This window comes from Macrotis lagotis, chromosome 5 (genome assembly GCF_037893015.1).
Source record: "Macrotis lagotis isolate mMagLag1 chromosome 5, bilby.v1.9.chrom.fasta, whole genome shotgun sequence".
NCBI classification, from domain to species: Eukaryota; Metazoa; Chordata; class Mammalia; order Peramelemorphia; family Peramelidae; genus Macrotis; species Macrotis lagotis.
Window position 1 is genome coordinate 37,064,536 of NC_133662.1, and position 14,294 is coordinate 37,078,829.

At 35.8% G+C, this 14,294-nt stretch overlaps 1 protein-coding gene across 12 annotated transcripts in view; it reads left to right on the forward strand.

The window, feature by feature from the left end:
• MLIP (muscular LMNA interacting protein) overlaps positions 1-14,294 on the forward strand; it is a 490,259-nt gene that overhangs the window by 91,969 nt on the left and 383,996 nt on the right. For 9 of the 12 annotated variants that reach the window (XM_074237220.1, XM_074237218.1, XM_074237223.1 and 6 more), the window contains exon 2: positions 9,402-9,433. The exons of the other annotated variants lie outside the window; for them this stretch is intronic. In XM_074237220.1, the coding sequence (XP_074093321.1) occupies positions 9,402-9,433 (32 nt within the window). The remainder of the gene's footprint in view (positions 1-9,401; positions 9,434-14,294) is intronic. 12 annotated transcript variants of the gene reach the window in all.

Genomic DNA, 14,294 nt, shown 5'->3' on the forward strand with positions numbered 1-14,294 from the left:
CTTTATCTTTTTGAAGATTATCCTAAGAGAAGTTGTGTGTCTGTGTGTTTATGTGTGTGTGTGTGTGTGTGTGTGTGTGTGTGTGTGTGTGTGTGTGTGTGTGTATTTGTGGTGGAATCCAAACACAGGATCCCCTGATGTTCACTCTGAATTCTTGAACTCCCATAAATGTTAAAGACTTCAACTTTAACTTGTATTGAATCATCTTGTTTTCTGATTTACTCAGCTGTCTATATTGATTCCCTCTCTCCTGATCCCCATGCCTATATATAGGCCTACAACTTGTTTTTCACCTATATACAACTCTGCTCTCAAACTCCCTTACCTCCTTCAAAATGACTTTGATTACACTACTGTTATTCCTCTCACACTACTGTTGAGTTCAATTCACAGTTCTTTCCTTGACCTCAAGACTAGTTTTTAACAAAACATCTTTCTCAGAACACCAGGGAAGGAAAAAAAAACCCTCTGACACTTCTTTAAAAAAAGCAAAGGAATGAATTAGCAGATGTGTATACCTTGCATGCCCATATGTTCCCCTTTTACTGGTGTTCTCAGATCCAGTACAAGGCATATACTGTTTGGTTTGGAGGACCTTGTCAAGATCTTCGCCGCATCCCATTTCTTCATTCTCTGCAACAGATGCTGGCAGGAGAATTCTCTTCATGGTGACCTTTTTGCTTAAGCTAATCATGAACACTGCAAGGCATAATGACAAGGCATTCTGTAAAATGAAGTTTCTTGATTTGAGAAACACAATGAAACCAATTCTAACTGCTCTTTTATTAACCTCTAAAGGAAACCTGTGGATCATTCTTCCAGGTTATTGTGACTTCCTTATGTCTTCTAATTTCCTTCGATAGTGATGCTTTCAATATTTATGTGGCTCTTTTTCTCTAGTAATATCTTATATGGAAGGAACTTTAGAAATCATCAAGGTCTGCCTTCTTATTTTACAAATGAGGTCCAGGGAGGTTATATAAATTGTCCAAGGGCTCATTGTTCATAGGGCAAAGATATCAAATCTTATGCACCTACAGTTAAATTAATATTTGTTGATGGATTAAAATAGTTTTATTCCATAATCAATCTACCCCTTTCTGTTACTTGGCCAACTTGTCTGTAGATGGTACACAAAGTACAGGGGCCATTTTGTCTTTTTTGTTTTGTTTCCTGTGCTGTCATGGTCAAAAAAATGATCAGTTACTTTCCAAACTGCTGCCTGTGAGCCTCTCTTCACTTAGTTAACTGATATTTTTCCAGTAGGCACAGTCTGTAGTCAAGACCATGCAAAACCCTTTCACACTGATATAGGACCTGCCAGAGCTAGCCTAGGAGGAAGTCATATCCATGTGACAAAAATTCACCAGAGTAAGATTATTTTTTTATGGAGGCAACCAGGAAATAGAAGAAACATTCAGAAGTTAATCTAAGAGCAGCTAGATGGAGCAGTGGATAGAGCACTGACCCTGGTCCTGAGTTCAAATATGACTTCAGACACAATTACTTAACTGTGTGATCTTGGGCAAGTCATTTAACTCTATTGCCTTGCCAAAAAACAAGTAAATATAAAAGGTAAAGGGAAAAGTTGAAATAAACAAAAAATTTTAAAGTCCAGATAAACAGTTAGATCTTGCTGAGTTCATATTTAATTCAACCAACATTTATTAAGTGATGATGGAACACACACACACATCTCATATATATATATATATATATGTAAATGCAGATACATAAACACACTGTTCTAAGGTGTGCGATAACATATGGTCCCTGCCGTCATTGAGATTAAAGTCTAGAAGGTTGATGAAATACATATCATCATGATATGCTATGATGGATTTAGAGTGGAGGACCTTATTATGTATCAACTGTGCTTCCTCTATAAATATTATCTTTTTTGGTCCTCATAACAACTTTGGGGGGTAAGATGTATTATTATTATTCTTATTTTATAATTGGGGAAACTGACTTGTCCAGGTCATACTGCAAGTTAAGTGGCTGAAAACAGATTTGAACTCCTTAATCTAAGCCCAGACTATTACTATTCTCTACACCACTTAGTTGCCTTAGGGCAATATCTATTTGTGTATGTTTATTTTATATTTATACATAAATGTATTTATATTTACACACATATATTTATAAAATTTAAATGTACTCATTTATATATATGCATGTGCATGTATGTATGCATGCATTATATATACACACATGTGTGCATGTTTATATAATTTAAATGTATATATATATATGTACATATATATATATATATATATATATATATATATATATATATATATATATATACACACACACACACACACATGTTGTTATTTGGTTCTTTCAGTTGTGTCCAATTGTTTTTGATCCCTTTTGGGGTTTTCTTGGCAAAGATACTAGAGTGGTTCAACATTTCCTTCGCCAGTTCATTTTACAAATGAGGAAACTGAGACAAACAGGGTTAAGTGCCTTGCTCAAAGTCACACAGCTAGCAAGTGTGTGAGGCCAGATTTAAATTCAGGAAGATGAGACTTTCTGACTCCAGGTCAGATCCTCTATCTATTGTGCCACCTAGATTTAGGTATGTTCATATATGTTACATATATGCTTGCATGTATTACATATTGCATATATATGTGCCTATAAATATATCCTTGAGTCTTATAGTTCTTCGTACCAGTTGGATGAGTGAATATTAGTATAAATTTGAATTTTTCTCACAGTTTCTCAAAATTACTGTATTTTTGGCAGTTTCTACCAATTTCTGTGCTATTCTTAAGAATGAAATACAGGGAAAATTGTAACATTTGTAACCCTGTCAGATTGATACCCTTTAAAATGGCTTAAATGAGGGTTCCCCTCAACTGGCAGTCACTGAGTTTCTATTAGAACACTGCTAAGGTCGAGATAGGTTAATATATTCAGATGGGATTGAAATAACAGATGCATTGCTATTTACAGTCTAGACTTGGAGAAGCCGGCAGAAAGGAGGGCATGATTTGTACAATGCATTGTCATCTCTGCAGCTCATCAGTATCAAGAGCTGACATAGGCAAGTGTTTGTCAATGAGTCTTGCTGGCTGACGTTGACCTTGTCGTGACAGTTACTGCTTTTCTGACATCTCTTAGCCTGACATGTGGCTCTGGACTCTGTTTGCAGCTGGTCTCTTGGGATTGATGTACTGTGAGTTCTGATGTGTTGTTAGTACAGTTCCGATGGTCATGTTATTATGCCATGCCATTTGACATTTATTTTAACTGGTTACTACCTTGGCTGGACTTTCTTGCTTGATAATACACCGGTTATGTTTTGGTTGGAATGGCTCTTTTTAATGATAGCAGACAATTGTTAAACATGGGCTGATGTCAGCACTGAAATATCTTAAGAAGTTGATTTATATTCTATAACTTTAGATCACTAGAAATAGTTCAAGTTGTTGAAGGATGGGGTGGGTGTCTGTGAATTTTTTAACAAAGATGTTTAATTGTGAGTCTTTATATGAGCTTACTTCTAGAAGACAAAAATAGAGCCTTCTAAATAAATAGAAATGGAAAAGCAATTTGGTACCAATGGAATGTATTGTGGTTTAGAAAATTTGAATCTTAAAATTTACTTTGAAAATTTAATTCTGAGATTTCCTGAACCCTCTACCTTAAGGATTAGAATAAATTCCAAACCATACTTGGAGTAAGGAATATTGCTTTCTTATCTTTCTCTCTTTTCATTTTTCCCCCTTTCTTTTTTTTCATTTCTCCCTTTTCTTGTCTTTTCCTCACCTATATTTCATCCTGTTTAAATGCCTTTTTTGTCCTTCCTCCTTGTCTTGTAAATATTCAGAATCTTAAACTGTGAATTATAGTACCATTTCTTGGTGACCCATTACCTGGATTTAGGCATAATATTGAAATTGTGCATGCTTACAGACTCACAAAACCAAACCAAACCAAACCAAACCAAACCAAAACCCCCCACCATTTTGTAGGTGTTTGGTATGTCAAGATTAATTTTGATATGGTAGGTATTCTGCCCACTTCCCACCTCCTAGAGATTTTGTTGTATTGGCAGTATCTCATGGGTATCCAATTCTGTTATAATGTTATTTACTGTAATGATACCGAGACTAGAAGGACAGAATAATTGGTGAATGAATGAAGCATACCTTTGATGTTGACTCACTAGGGAGTGTTCCTGTGGCTTGTAGTTGAGAAGGAATTGCTTCTGCTTCAAGACTTACATTACAGCGATATAAGTGAAATGTGACAGAAAGAAGAGGGCTTTATCCTATCTGCTAATGAATACCTTTCAGAGGATTTTTTAAAATTCCTCAACAGCATATGCATGTGTATGGGCCAGCACATGGCAAGGGATTCAGATAAGATGCATGTGTGTGTGTGTGTGTGTGTGTGTGTGTGTATGTGTGTGTGTGTGTTTGTGTATGTGTGTAAGATTGTGAGTATATATGTATGTGTATGTGTGTGTATATGTGTGTGAGTGTGCATGTACATGCACATGTGCAATAGAGAGGAAACTTTTTGGAAAATATTTAAGGAAAACTAGGTATTTTAATTTTTAAAAAATATTTATTGGCATCTTTTCTTCTTACAACATCACCCTTTTCCAGTATATGCCCTCTCTCCTACTCATTGAGGCTTATAGGAAAAAGAAAAGATGAAAATCAAAACCATTTAGCAATACTAACCAAGTACCATTACTCACCATTTCAGCAACCAATCATATTATTCCTACTAATGATAATAGCAATCATTTACATAACACTTTAAGATTTTTAAAGTGCTTTGCATATGGTACTTGCTTTGATCAAGAGGACCAATCTGGTTTCCCTATCTAGAGTTCCCCACTTCTGGAAAGAAGTAAGGATTTCTCATTGATTTTCAAGTATGGCTAATTTTTTTTCTCCACCTATAAATTTGCAAATAGGGCAAACAAGGACAATTTCCTTCTTTTTTTTCAGCTTACTCCTTAAGAAAATACTTTTTATAATCTTACTGGAGAGTAGCTTCACTGTTTGAGTTTTTATATATATATTTTCCCAAATCTTTTCTTTATAAGTCAAGGGAACAAATGAATAGTGACCTAGAGTACCAGCTATTTCAACCTAGGGAAGTTTTGGAAAAGTTCTTTTTACCATTTCTTATTTTTAGAAAATGTTTTTTTTTCCTTAAAAAATAAAGTGTCAGACATTTAAAGACTCCTTCCCAATATCCCCTGGTGCCCCAAGCTACTCTAAAAAGGTGCTTAGAATCTGTACATAGACAACCAGTTATTTAAACAGGGAAAAGTGGAATGAGTTGAGCAGATTTCCAAGTACACTACATTGATAATGCATAGTGTTATTTTTCTAGGTTTTGTGTCCATGCTGAACCTAGGCTTAATAGAGAGAATGTCTTCCCTTGGAGTCAGAAGTTTCTTGTATATAGAGGAGTGGTAGGTGGCCATTTTATTAGAACCAAAAGAAAGTAGCTCTATGGTGAACAAATGTGTAAATTTGTTATTGTTCAATTGTGTCTGACTTTTCATTTTCAGGGATTTCCTTAGCAAAGCTACTATAATGGTTTCCTTCCTCATCTCATTTTACAAATAAGGAAACTGAGGCAAATAGACTTAAAGGGCTTGTCCAGGGTCACACAGGTAGTAAGTATATGAGGTTAGATTTGAACTTAGGAAGATGAGTCTTACTGTAACAACCTTTGGAATCAATATATTGTTAGGTAATAGATCTTAGACCCAAAAGGAAGGAGTTAAAATATTCTGGAATCTCTGAGTTGGAAGGGAATCCTAAGGTCACTGCATTCAATCTTAATTATCTATACAGAAATGCTCTCTGTGGAGTTTGATTAGACAGTTTTTCAGGTAGCTTCCAGCTCTAGACTTATGCTCATATGAATTGTCCACAGGCTGTTCCATGTAGATTCTTCTTGAAGATCTTCAGTGATGGGAGACTCACTACTTCTTAAGGCATTTCTCTTCTATAAATGAACACTTGTGGTTAAAGTGTTTTGCTCCAAATGGGGCAAACTTCTGAACACTACTTGTTCTCTGTTGTGTCTAGTGAAATTCTCTCCATCTTTCCACATATACACATACACAAAATACATATACACAGATATACACAAGCACATACACTCTCTCTTCTCTCTCTCTCTCTCTCTCTCTCTCTCTCTCTATATATATATATATATATATATATACATAAACACACACATATATAATATTATATATATGAACTCTTTGCTAAGGAACATATGTCTTATGGAGATGTCAGATCCCTGATTAGTTCCTCTGACTGGGGCTGGAAGAAATACATGTTATCCCAGCAAAGCTCAAGATTCTTTGAGTAAGGAGCCAAAGGTCATATCTAAATTTTTGGGATGTATATCAGTTTAGCAAATCGAACCCCCTATTAACTCTTCTACTTATATAGTCTTTATGAAACTCTGTGGTTTCTTATCCCAATTCTTACTTCTATAGATAGTTGGGTTCCTAAATAAAAACTGGTGATATTTTCCCCTATGGTTTTAGGGCTACCCAAGGTTTTTCCCCAAATGTTATTAACTTTAGTTCCATTCTAGTGTATTCACTATCCAACAACTCACTTATAATTATTAGTGTGTTTTTTATATCATTCATTACTTTTTGGTCATTAATAATTAATTCATTAATTACAATCGATTGGCATTGTTGCCAATTGGAATAGTTGCTGAAAAAGGTATTATTATATTTCCCAGACTTGTCTAGTTATAACCAGTTCAGATATCACAGAGGCACAGAGGCTTGTACTTCATGAATGGGGGTGGCCCTCTTTGGTTGCCTGCTTCTTTAAAACTGGTGTGATTGAACAGATTATTCTTCTCTAATGCATTTGCCCTCTTTTCTGTTGTGTTCTTTTTGTTAGCTCTTATTTACTTTGCTCAGCAGGTATGCTATGAGCTGGGATCTTTGTTCCCTGGACACAGCAGATAGGAGTGGTTGAAAAGACCCCCCAAAAGAAGTTATAAAATCTATTTCACAGGTTTTAAAGTCTGGTAGCCAGTCTAAAATGACCTAAATTGGGAATGCTCAGACCAGTCTGAATTACAGTAATAATGGAAATTACAAAGTAGTCACTTCAAACATCTGAGGGTGCACTTTCTCTTTAAAAAACTCTGTTTACATGGGGAAAGTGGGCTCAAACTTGAACCAAATTCCTACAAGACATCCTCTCACTAGCAAGTTCATTTCTGAATTGAGTATAGTCAGGTGGATATCTTTTTCTCTTGATTGACTTTGTTACCTACTGGTTCAAGGCAAGTCATGCCTCATTATGTTTGACTGCTAGAAAATTCTGTCCTGTATTCCCATCCCTAGACCTTTGGTTCTCTGACTTTTTGAATTTAATAAGGTAATATTGTTTCTGCTACTCCTTCAACTAAGACCAGGAAAAGGGACAAAGAGAAGAGGTATAAAATTCACCTTAGCTATGAAGCAGTCATGTGGGGAAGTGGGGAAGGGCTCCCCACTCTGAAGTTTATAGCATTTTGTTCTTTTAATTTGAATGAAGTTAGGAAACACAGAGTGATAACTTGAAACTGGCCTTTCATCTCCTCTTAGCCTCACACAGTAGCAACTAAGAAATGGTTTTAATTATTTGCACATTCTCCAAAGTTTGTGAGGGATCAGAATAGGTAAAGCCAGGTGAGTATGCTCATAAAGACTAGCTAGATTCACACTGGCAAGTTCCCCATTATACACATATTTATCAGAGCATTTCATTGCTGTATCAGACACGACAGGAGATGGACAAGATCATCAGAAAGGCAAAGAGTTGGTGGGAGGTGCCCAGGCATGGGTCATTGTTGAAAGATGATAGCAAAATTAGGTCTATCTTAGCCGTTTTTTTCCATTGGAAGACTTGTTCCACCCTGAGAAATCTACAACTCTCCACAGAAAATTTGCTCCTTGGGTACATACTATAGTTGCTTAATTCTGTTGGCAAGCATTCAAGTTTGGTATATTTATCTGTATTGAATCTATTTGTGCTCCACTAATCTATTCTCTCTGATAGATTTGTGACCTAATTGAGAAAGGTAAATGGCAGAGCTAATGGCTGAAAAGATTTTCAGGCTTAGTTTTCTCAGTCTGCCTTATACATTGATGTCAAAATTACTCTGATAAGAAGCATCTGGTCTACTGTTCTTTACTACTACCAAGGGATTGGAATGGTAGGTCATATAGACCAACAAATAATTTATTTTTGGAGAGAAAAGAGCAGTAAACAGAATAGAAATCAAAGGAAGAGATCCATGTAGAAAGGTAATGTATCAATTGGTAAAGCAGCTGTCATGAAAAGAACTGAATTCTATTGTTTCTCTCTTATGTATTTAGAGAAGGTGGCAATAGGCAGATTTCTAGATGGGGTGCTCTTGAGGACATTGGAAAGGTCCATTGTCCAACAAAAATACCTCCCCATCACTCACTGATGTATGAAATTCTGCAATGGAGTAAGAACTTTGTCTTTTGTTAAAAATACAAAAACACCTGGTAGGGGAAACACTAAAGACTTTACAAATTTATTTATATCTTTTGGTTTTGTTTTTACCTCCATTTCCAAATGCATTCCTTTCCCATTTTGTACCTAGGGACCAATTCCTTGCCACAAAGAATAAAATGAAAAATAAAATAGAAGCAGTTCTGGAAAATACACACACACACACACATCAGCTGACTCCATGTTATAGCCAATGTTTCATCTCCATATTCCTCTACCTCTGCAAAGAAGGAAGGAAAGTGTGTTTTCTTGTCTCTTTCTGGGATTAAACTTGGTCATTATCTTATATAGAATTATTTCCTTTTTTTGTTCTTTCTGTTAAAAATTATTGCAGTTAGTATACTAATGTGCACAGATATATGTATAATTTTCTGATTCTGTTTATTCTATTTTGTATTAGTTCACATTTTCCCATACCTCTTTGTATTTTTCATATTCATCTTTTCATTTAGTACTTTAGTATCTTGTTATACTGACATGCCACAATTTGCTTAGGCATTCTTCAATCAATAGATTTTTTCCTACATTTCTGTTTTTTATTTTGCTACTATGAAAAGTGTTGTAATAGTATTTTAGTGGGAACATATTTGCATATTAATATATTAATTTGCATATTAGTATAGAGGAAATACTTCTGGGAAGGCCTTAGAGGTTCTTTACTGAAAAACTGTAACCTAGAGAGAAATGACTAAGGTTATGACCTCTAAATCATCACAATTTGGGGGGTACTGAGATCCCATGAGGCTAAAAGATTTTCCAAGACACATAGGTAGGAAGTCATTGAGGTGACCTTTGAAGACTAGTGTTCCTAATTCCAAGATAAAGCCATTCATTCTCTATGACTTTTTCCAGTGAGACAGCAATCAACAAGGGAAACCAAGATGGTAAGTTCTTCTTCCCTTTCTACATCACTGACACCCCAGGGGAACTACCACATATTAGAAATATTCTGGATACCAAGGCTATGTGATCTCTCATCCCCAACTTAATTTGATTTTAAAAGCCGATTTAAGTTCAGGTTTCATTACTGGGCATACACAGAAACACATCTACATAGGAGTGTAAGAATACACATTAGGTATTATGACTGTGATCTAGTTTAACTTTTATCTGGAGATTATTATTCCTGTTTAACAACTTCAATAAGCAGTGCTTCAACCCAGGAAGATCAGCTTTTAAGACAGTTTTCTTTTTGGCAAGGCAGTGGGATTAAGTGGCTTGACCAAGGCTACATAGCTAATTAGGGGATTTGAACTCAGGTCCTCCTGACTCCAGGGCCAATGCTCTATCCACTGCGCTATCTAGCCACACCAGGACAGGTTTTATTAAGGAAAAAAAAAAGACAGGGAAAGAATTCCATCAAGTATTAACTGCCTATGGTACAGGTACTCTGAAGAGAGAAAGCAATATTCAGACCAAATACTTACCTATTCCCATGTTTGTCTTTTCACACATACACACATAAACACATATACAAATATATGTGATGTCTCCCATCCATCTAATAAATGGAAAGTCAGAAAACTGTCTTGAGATAGTTCTGAAACAATGCAATAGGGGATTCTAATTCTCTTTGGATAGCATAAATTATTATGTCATTTAACCTTGGTTGTCCTATATCCAGGGCTATCTCTAGTTGTCCTGATTCATATCTGGTCACTTGACCCAGATGGCTTTGGAGGAGATGAGACCAGTGACTTAGCACACAGCACCTCCTCACTCAAATCCAATTCATGTTCATGTCATGGCTTCACCTCTCTGAGGTCATAGTCTTCTTCAAAAACAGACAAACAACATAATCCCTGCTGCTTTACAAATCACTTGACTTACAAAACCCTGGGAAAGAAAACATCAGTATTCCTGCTTTACAAGGAAGGAAATTGAGGCTTAATCAAAAAAAGTTGCATCTTATTCACAATAATAAGATCATAGTACCATATGTATAAGACACAGCCTTTTTTGGGAAAATTTGGGGTCTAAAAACTGGGAGCATCTTTTTCAGTGGTTGTAGATTTTTCTACTTGGATTTTCTTCTTTTTCCGCACTTGTTGTCTCTGGGCTCATTGTTTTGCATTTGATATAGGTATATTAGATTGTGTTTTGCCATGTTCTGCCTGGAAATGACTCAGAAAAGATTTTTGTACAGTGCTGAATTCAAGTTTAGTGTGATCCAGTTTGCAAAAGTGAATGGAAACCATGCTGCTGAATGAAAGTCCTCCTCCAACTGAGAAAACAATCCAAGACTGACTACAGGAAGAAGAAACCCTACTGAAAATGCTATGACAGAAGAAGGCCGTGAGAAGCAAGCCAGAAAAATGGCCTGAGTTAGAGAAGGAATTGAAGAGATGAATTGAAGAGTGAAGGGCAGTTAAAATTCCTGTATCCACAAAGATGGTTCAGCATGAGGCAAGAAGAATTGCTGATGAAAATGAAGTGACTAATTTCAAAGGAGGACACAATTGGTACTTCAGATTTATGAAATGGAATGGACTAAATATGTGAACATGCACCAGATTTGCCCAAAAGATGCTTGAAAGCTATGAACAAAAGGTCCTTGAATTTCATGATGAATAAAACTCGAGTTCCATAACTTTATGTAATACTTTTTTTCCCCAAATTTCCAGCCCCCAAATTAAGGTGCATCTTAAACATGGAATCATCTTATACATGGGGAAATATTTTAGAGTTGGAAGGATTTGGAAAATAATAGTGCAACAACCAAGCAATCATTTTTTATGAGGCTTTTGTGTAACAAGTGCTAGGAATACAGAGTAATAATGAAATATTCTCTCAAGGAGTTTATAATCTGTCATCTAAAAATTTAGAATTAAAAAAACAGAAGGTTAGAAAGGTGAATTAATTTGGACAGTGATCATCCAGCTACTACAAGGCAGTGTATGATAGTAGAGAGATAGCCTATAACCTATATAACCTGGGTATATCTGGGTTCAAATCATGCCTCTGACTTACCTTGGCTTTGTTACATAGCTATCCTATATGTTGCTCACAGCACAACCAGTGCAGGGAAACCAGATTTAAATGTATTTGGCAAAAGTTTAACAAAATAAATAAAAATAAAATAAAACACAAATAAGTCTGCATTTTAAAACTAAGTCAAGATGTAACCTACAGAGGTCCTTAAGTATGATATGGTAGCTTCCATGTTTATTTGAGTTTGATACTACTGCTCAAGATGACTATTAAGAATATAAATTGCAAATAAGTTATACTAATGAAATCACAGTTCCAAATCCTAGCTACAGAGCTACTACAATAAAAGGCAGGGTTGAGATTCAAACCCAAATCCTCTGATTCCAAACCAGGGCTTTTTCTAAAACATCACAGTTGAAAACAAATTATATTTGCTTTTTCTCTGTAGACTAATTGTCCATATCATGTTTATATTGGGGTGGCAAATTGGATAATTTGCATAAATACCTTTGTAATGTTGATTACTAGGCCACTGGAAAAAGTCATAGAGAATGAAAGGCTTTAGTTTGGAATTAGTGTTCAAAGGTCATCTCAAGGATTTCCTAGTTATGTGTCTAGGAAAATATTCAATCCCATGAGGGCTCAGTTTCTTCATCTGTAAAAGAAGGGGCTGAACTTGATGGTCTCTAAGGCCCCTTAAAATTCTCAGTTTATGTTCTCAATTCTATTACCCAGAGGTGAAGAAAGATCTTAAGAAAAAAAATCATTAGAATAATAATCATAAGAAAATAAGTTATATTTTGTAGGAAGAAGGAAATGACAAAGATGAACTAAGAGGAAAAATGAGCAAAAGAGAGCAAATAAGAATTAAGAGGTCATGTTACTACAGAAAACTGCTACCTGCTTCTAAATCTTTTCTTTGAGTTTGACACTTTTTAATTCTTAAAAAAGGAAGTTATGGAGTCAGGAAGAGTCATTTATTTTCTTGAGTTCAAACCGGGCCTCAGACACCTAACTGTGTGACCCTGGGTAAGTCACTTCAATCCATTTGCCTCAGTTTCCTTATTTATAAAATGAGTTGGAGAAGAAAATACAAATCACTCCAAAATCTGCTAATCAACTCCAAAATGGCATCATGAAGAATTTTTTTTTTTTTTTAACAAAAGGAGAAAGTTATATGCGGCTAGAATTAGGGCATAGGAAAAGAGAGGAGGGAAAAATGATAAGAGCTCTTTACCACAGACTGGTTAAGTAAGTGAAGCATAGACCCAGATTTTTTTTCATATAGAAACATTCCCCAACTTCAAGAAAACGAAGGTTGATTTGTCCTAGATAGTGTTTCCTACATAGGCTGCTATAGGGTGAAAACACAAACTTAATTTCAGACGTACTTATGGAAAAAATAACTTTTGGGGACTGTTCTAACTTATAAGTTCTTTGCCTTTTGCCTCAAGTCTCAAATTTGCCATTGTGCAGTCAGATTTCTCTGTTAAGTAGAGCCTGGAGCCCTACTTAGAGAGTAGGTCCAAAGGGAGAACATCTGGGTGGGCTGAACTTATTTTCTTTTTATTTAATTCAATCGATTCAGCCAAGCAGCTCTCACAGGACTGCTATAGTCTGAACCAAGGCATTATTTTTATGTGAGTTCTTGTACCAGAGAGCAAATCTGTATGCTTCTTCTGCTAATGTGCTTTCCAGATGCTACATATTTAGCTCATTCAGGATGTCCCTGTAATTGAGATAGTAACGATAATAATTCTTTTTATTCTTAATTAAGGTTTTCTAAAAGTGAGAAACCTCTGAGAAACCAGTGAAGTGCCAAAGTTCTTGAGCAAGCCAATATCATGAAGGGAGGAAGGACATAGGAATGTAATTGAGTGCAGGGGCCAAAGGACCAGGGAGGGGAAGATAGAGACATCTATTTGAGACCAGGAATTAAGCTAATGAGAATATTGCTATTATTCTTCCCTGACCCCTGGCACTATTATGGGGAATCAAATCTGATATTTAACTCTGAGGGCTTGAACTGGAGCTATGGCTACTGGCTGCATCTTATAATGTGAAATCCATGCCTTTGTTTTCTACTTTCTCCTTAGCCCAATCTCCCCACATTGTAAGTTTTTCAAAATGGTGTCTCCTAAAACATGCTTGTCTTGGCTATATAGAGTGTACTAAAAAAATTTTAAAAACTCCTTTGTTAAATTCTGGTTGGTATTTTCTTGGGGAGAAGATGGGGAATTTGGGATTGATTGTCTAAATGTGATTTCATCAGTGTAAAGAACTTCGTGTGAGGAAGAAGTTCACCTATGCAGATGAACAAAAGCTAAACATCTTAAAATTTGCCTAGGACTCTCAGAGGTTAAGTGACTTGCTCAGAGTCACACAGTTCGTTTGTATCAGAGGCAAGACAAACTTAGGTCTTCACAATTCTAAGACCAGCTTTCTCTTTGAGAGCACATTGCCTCTTGAGGTTTTTAGCTAGTATTGTGTATCACCTAAGGTTATCCTCTCAAGATAGAAATTTATCAAGCTAGGAGATGTCTGGAGCACTCAATTATTTCAAATTATTCAGAAAGAAGTTGCCCCTGGGCAAAATTGGAAGCAGTCAAAACTTGTTCTTTCTGTGCAGCATCTTTCTACTCTGGCATCTAGTGTCTGTCATTTTTTGTGTAGGAGCTCCTAACTAATTAATCAAATCCCATGTTAGCATAGCAGGTAAGAGCACTGGAATCAGGAAAACTTGAGTTCAAATCTTCCCTCAGACACTTTTTAGTCATTTTATTGTTCTTGGTCTCAGTTTCCTCATCTGTGTGA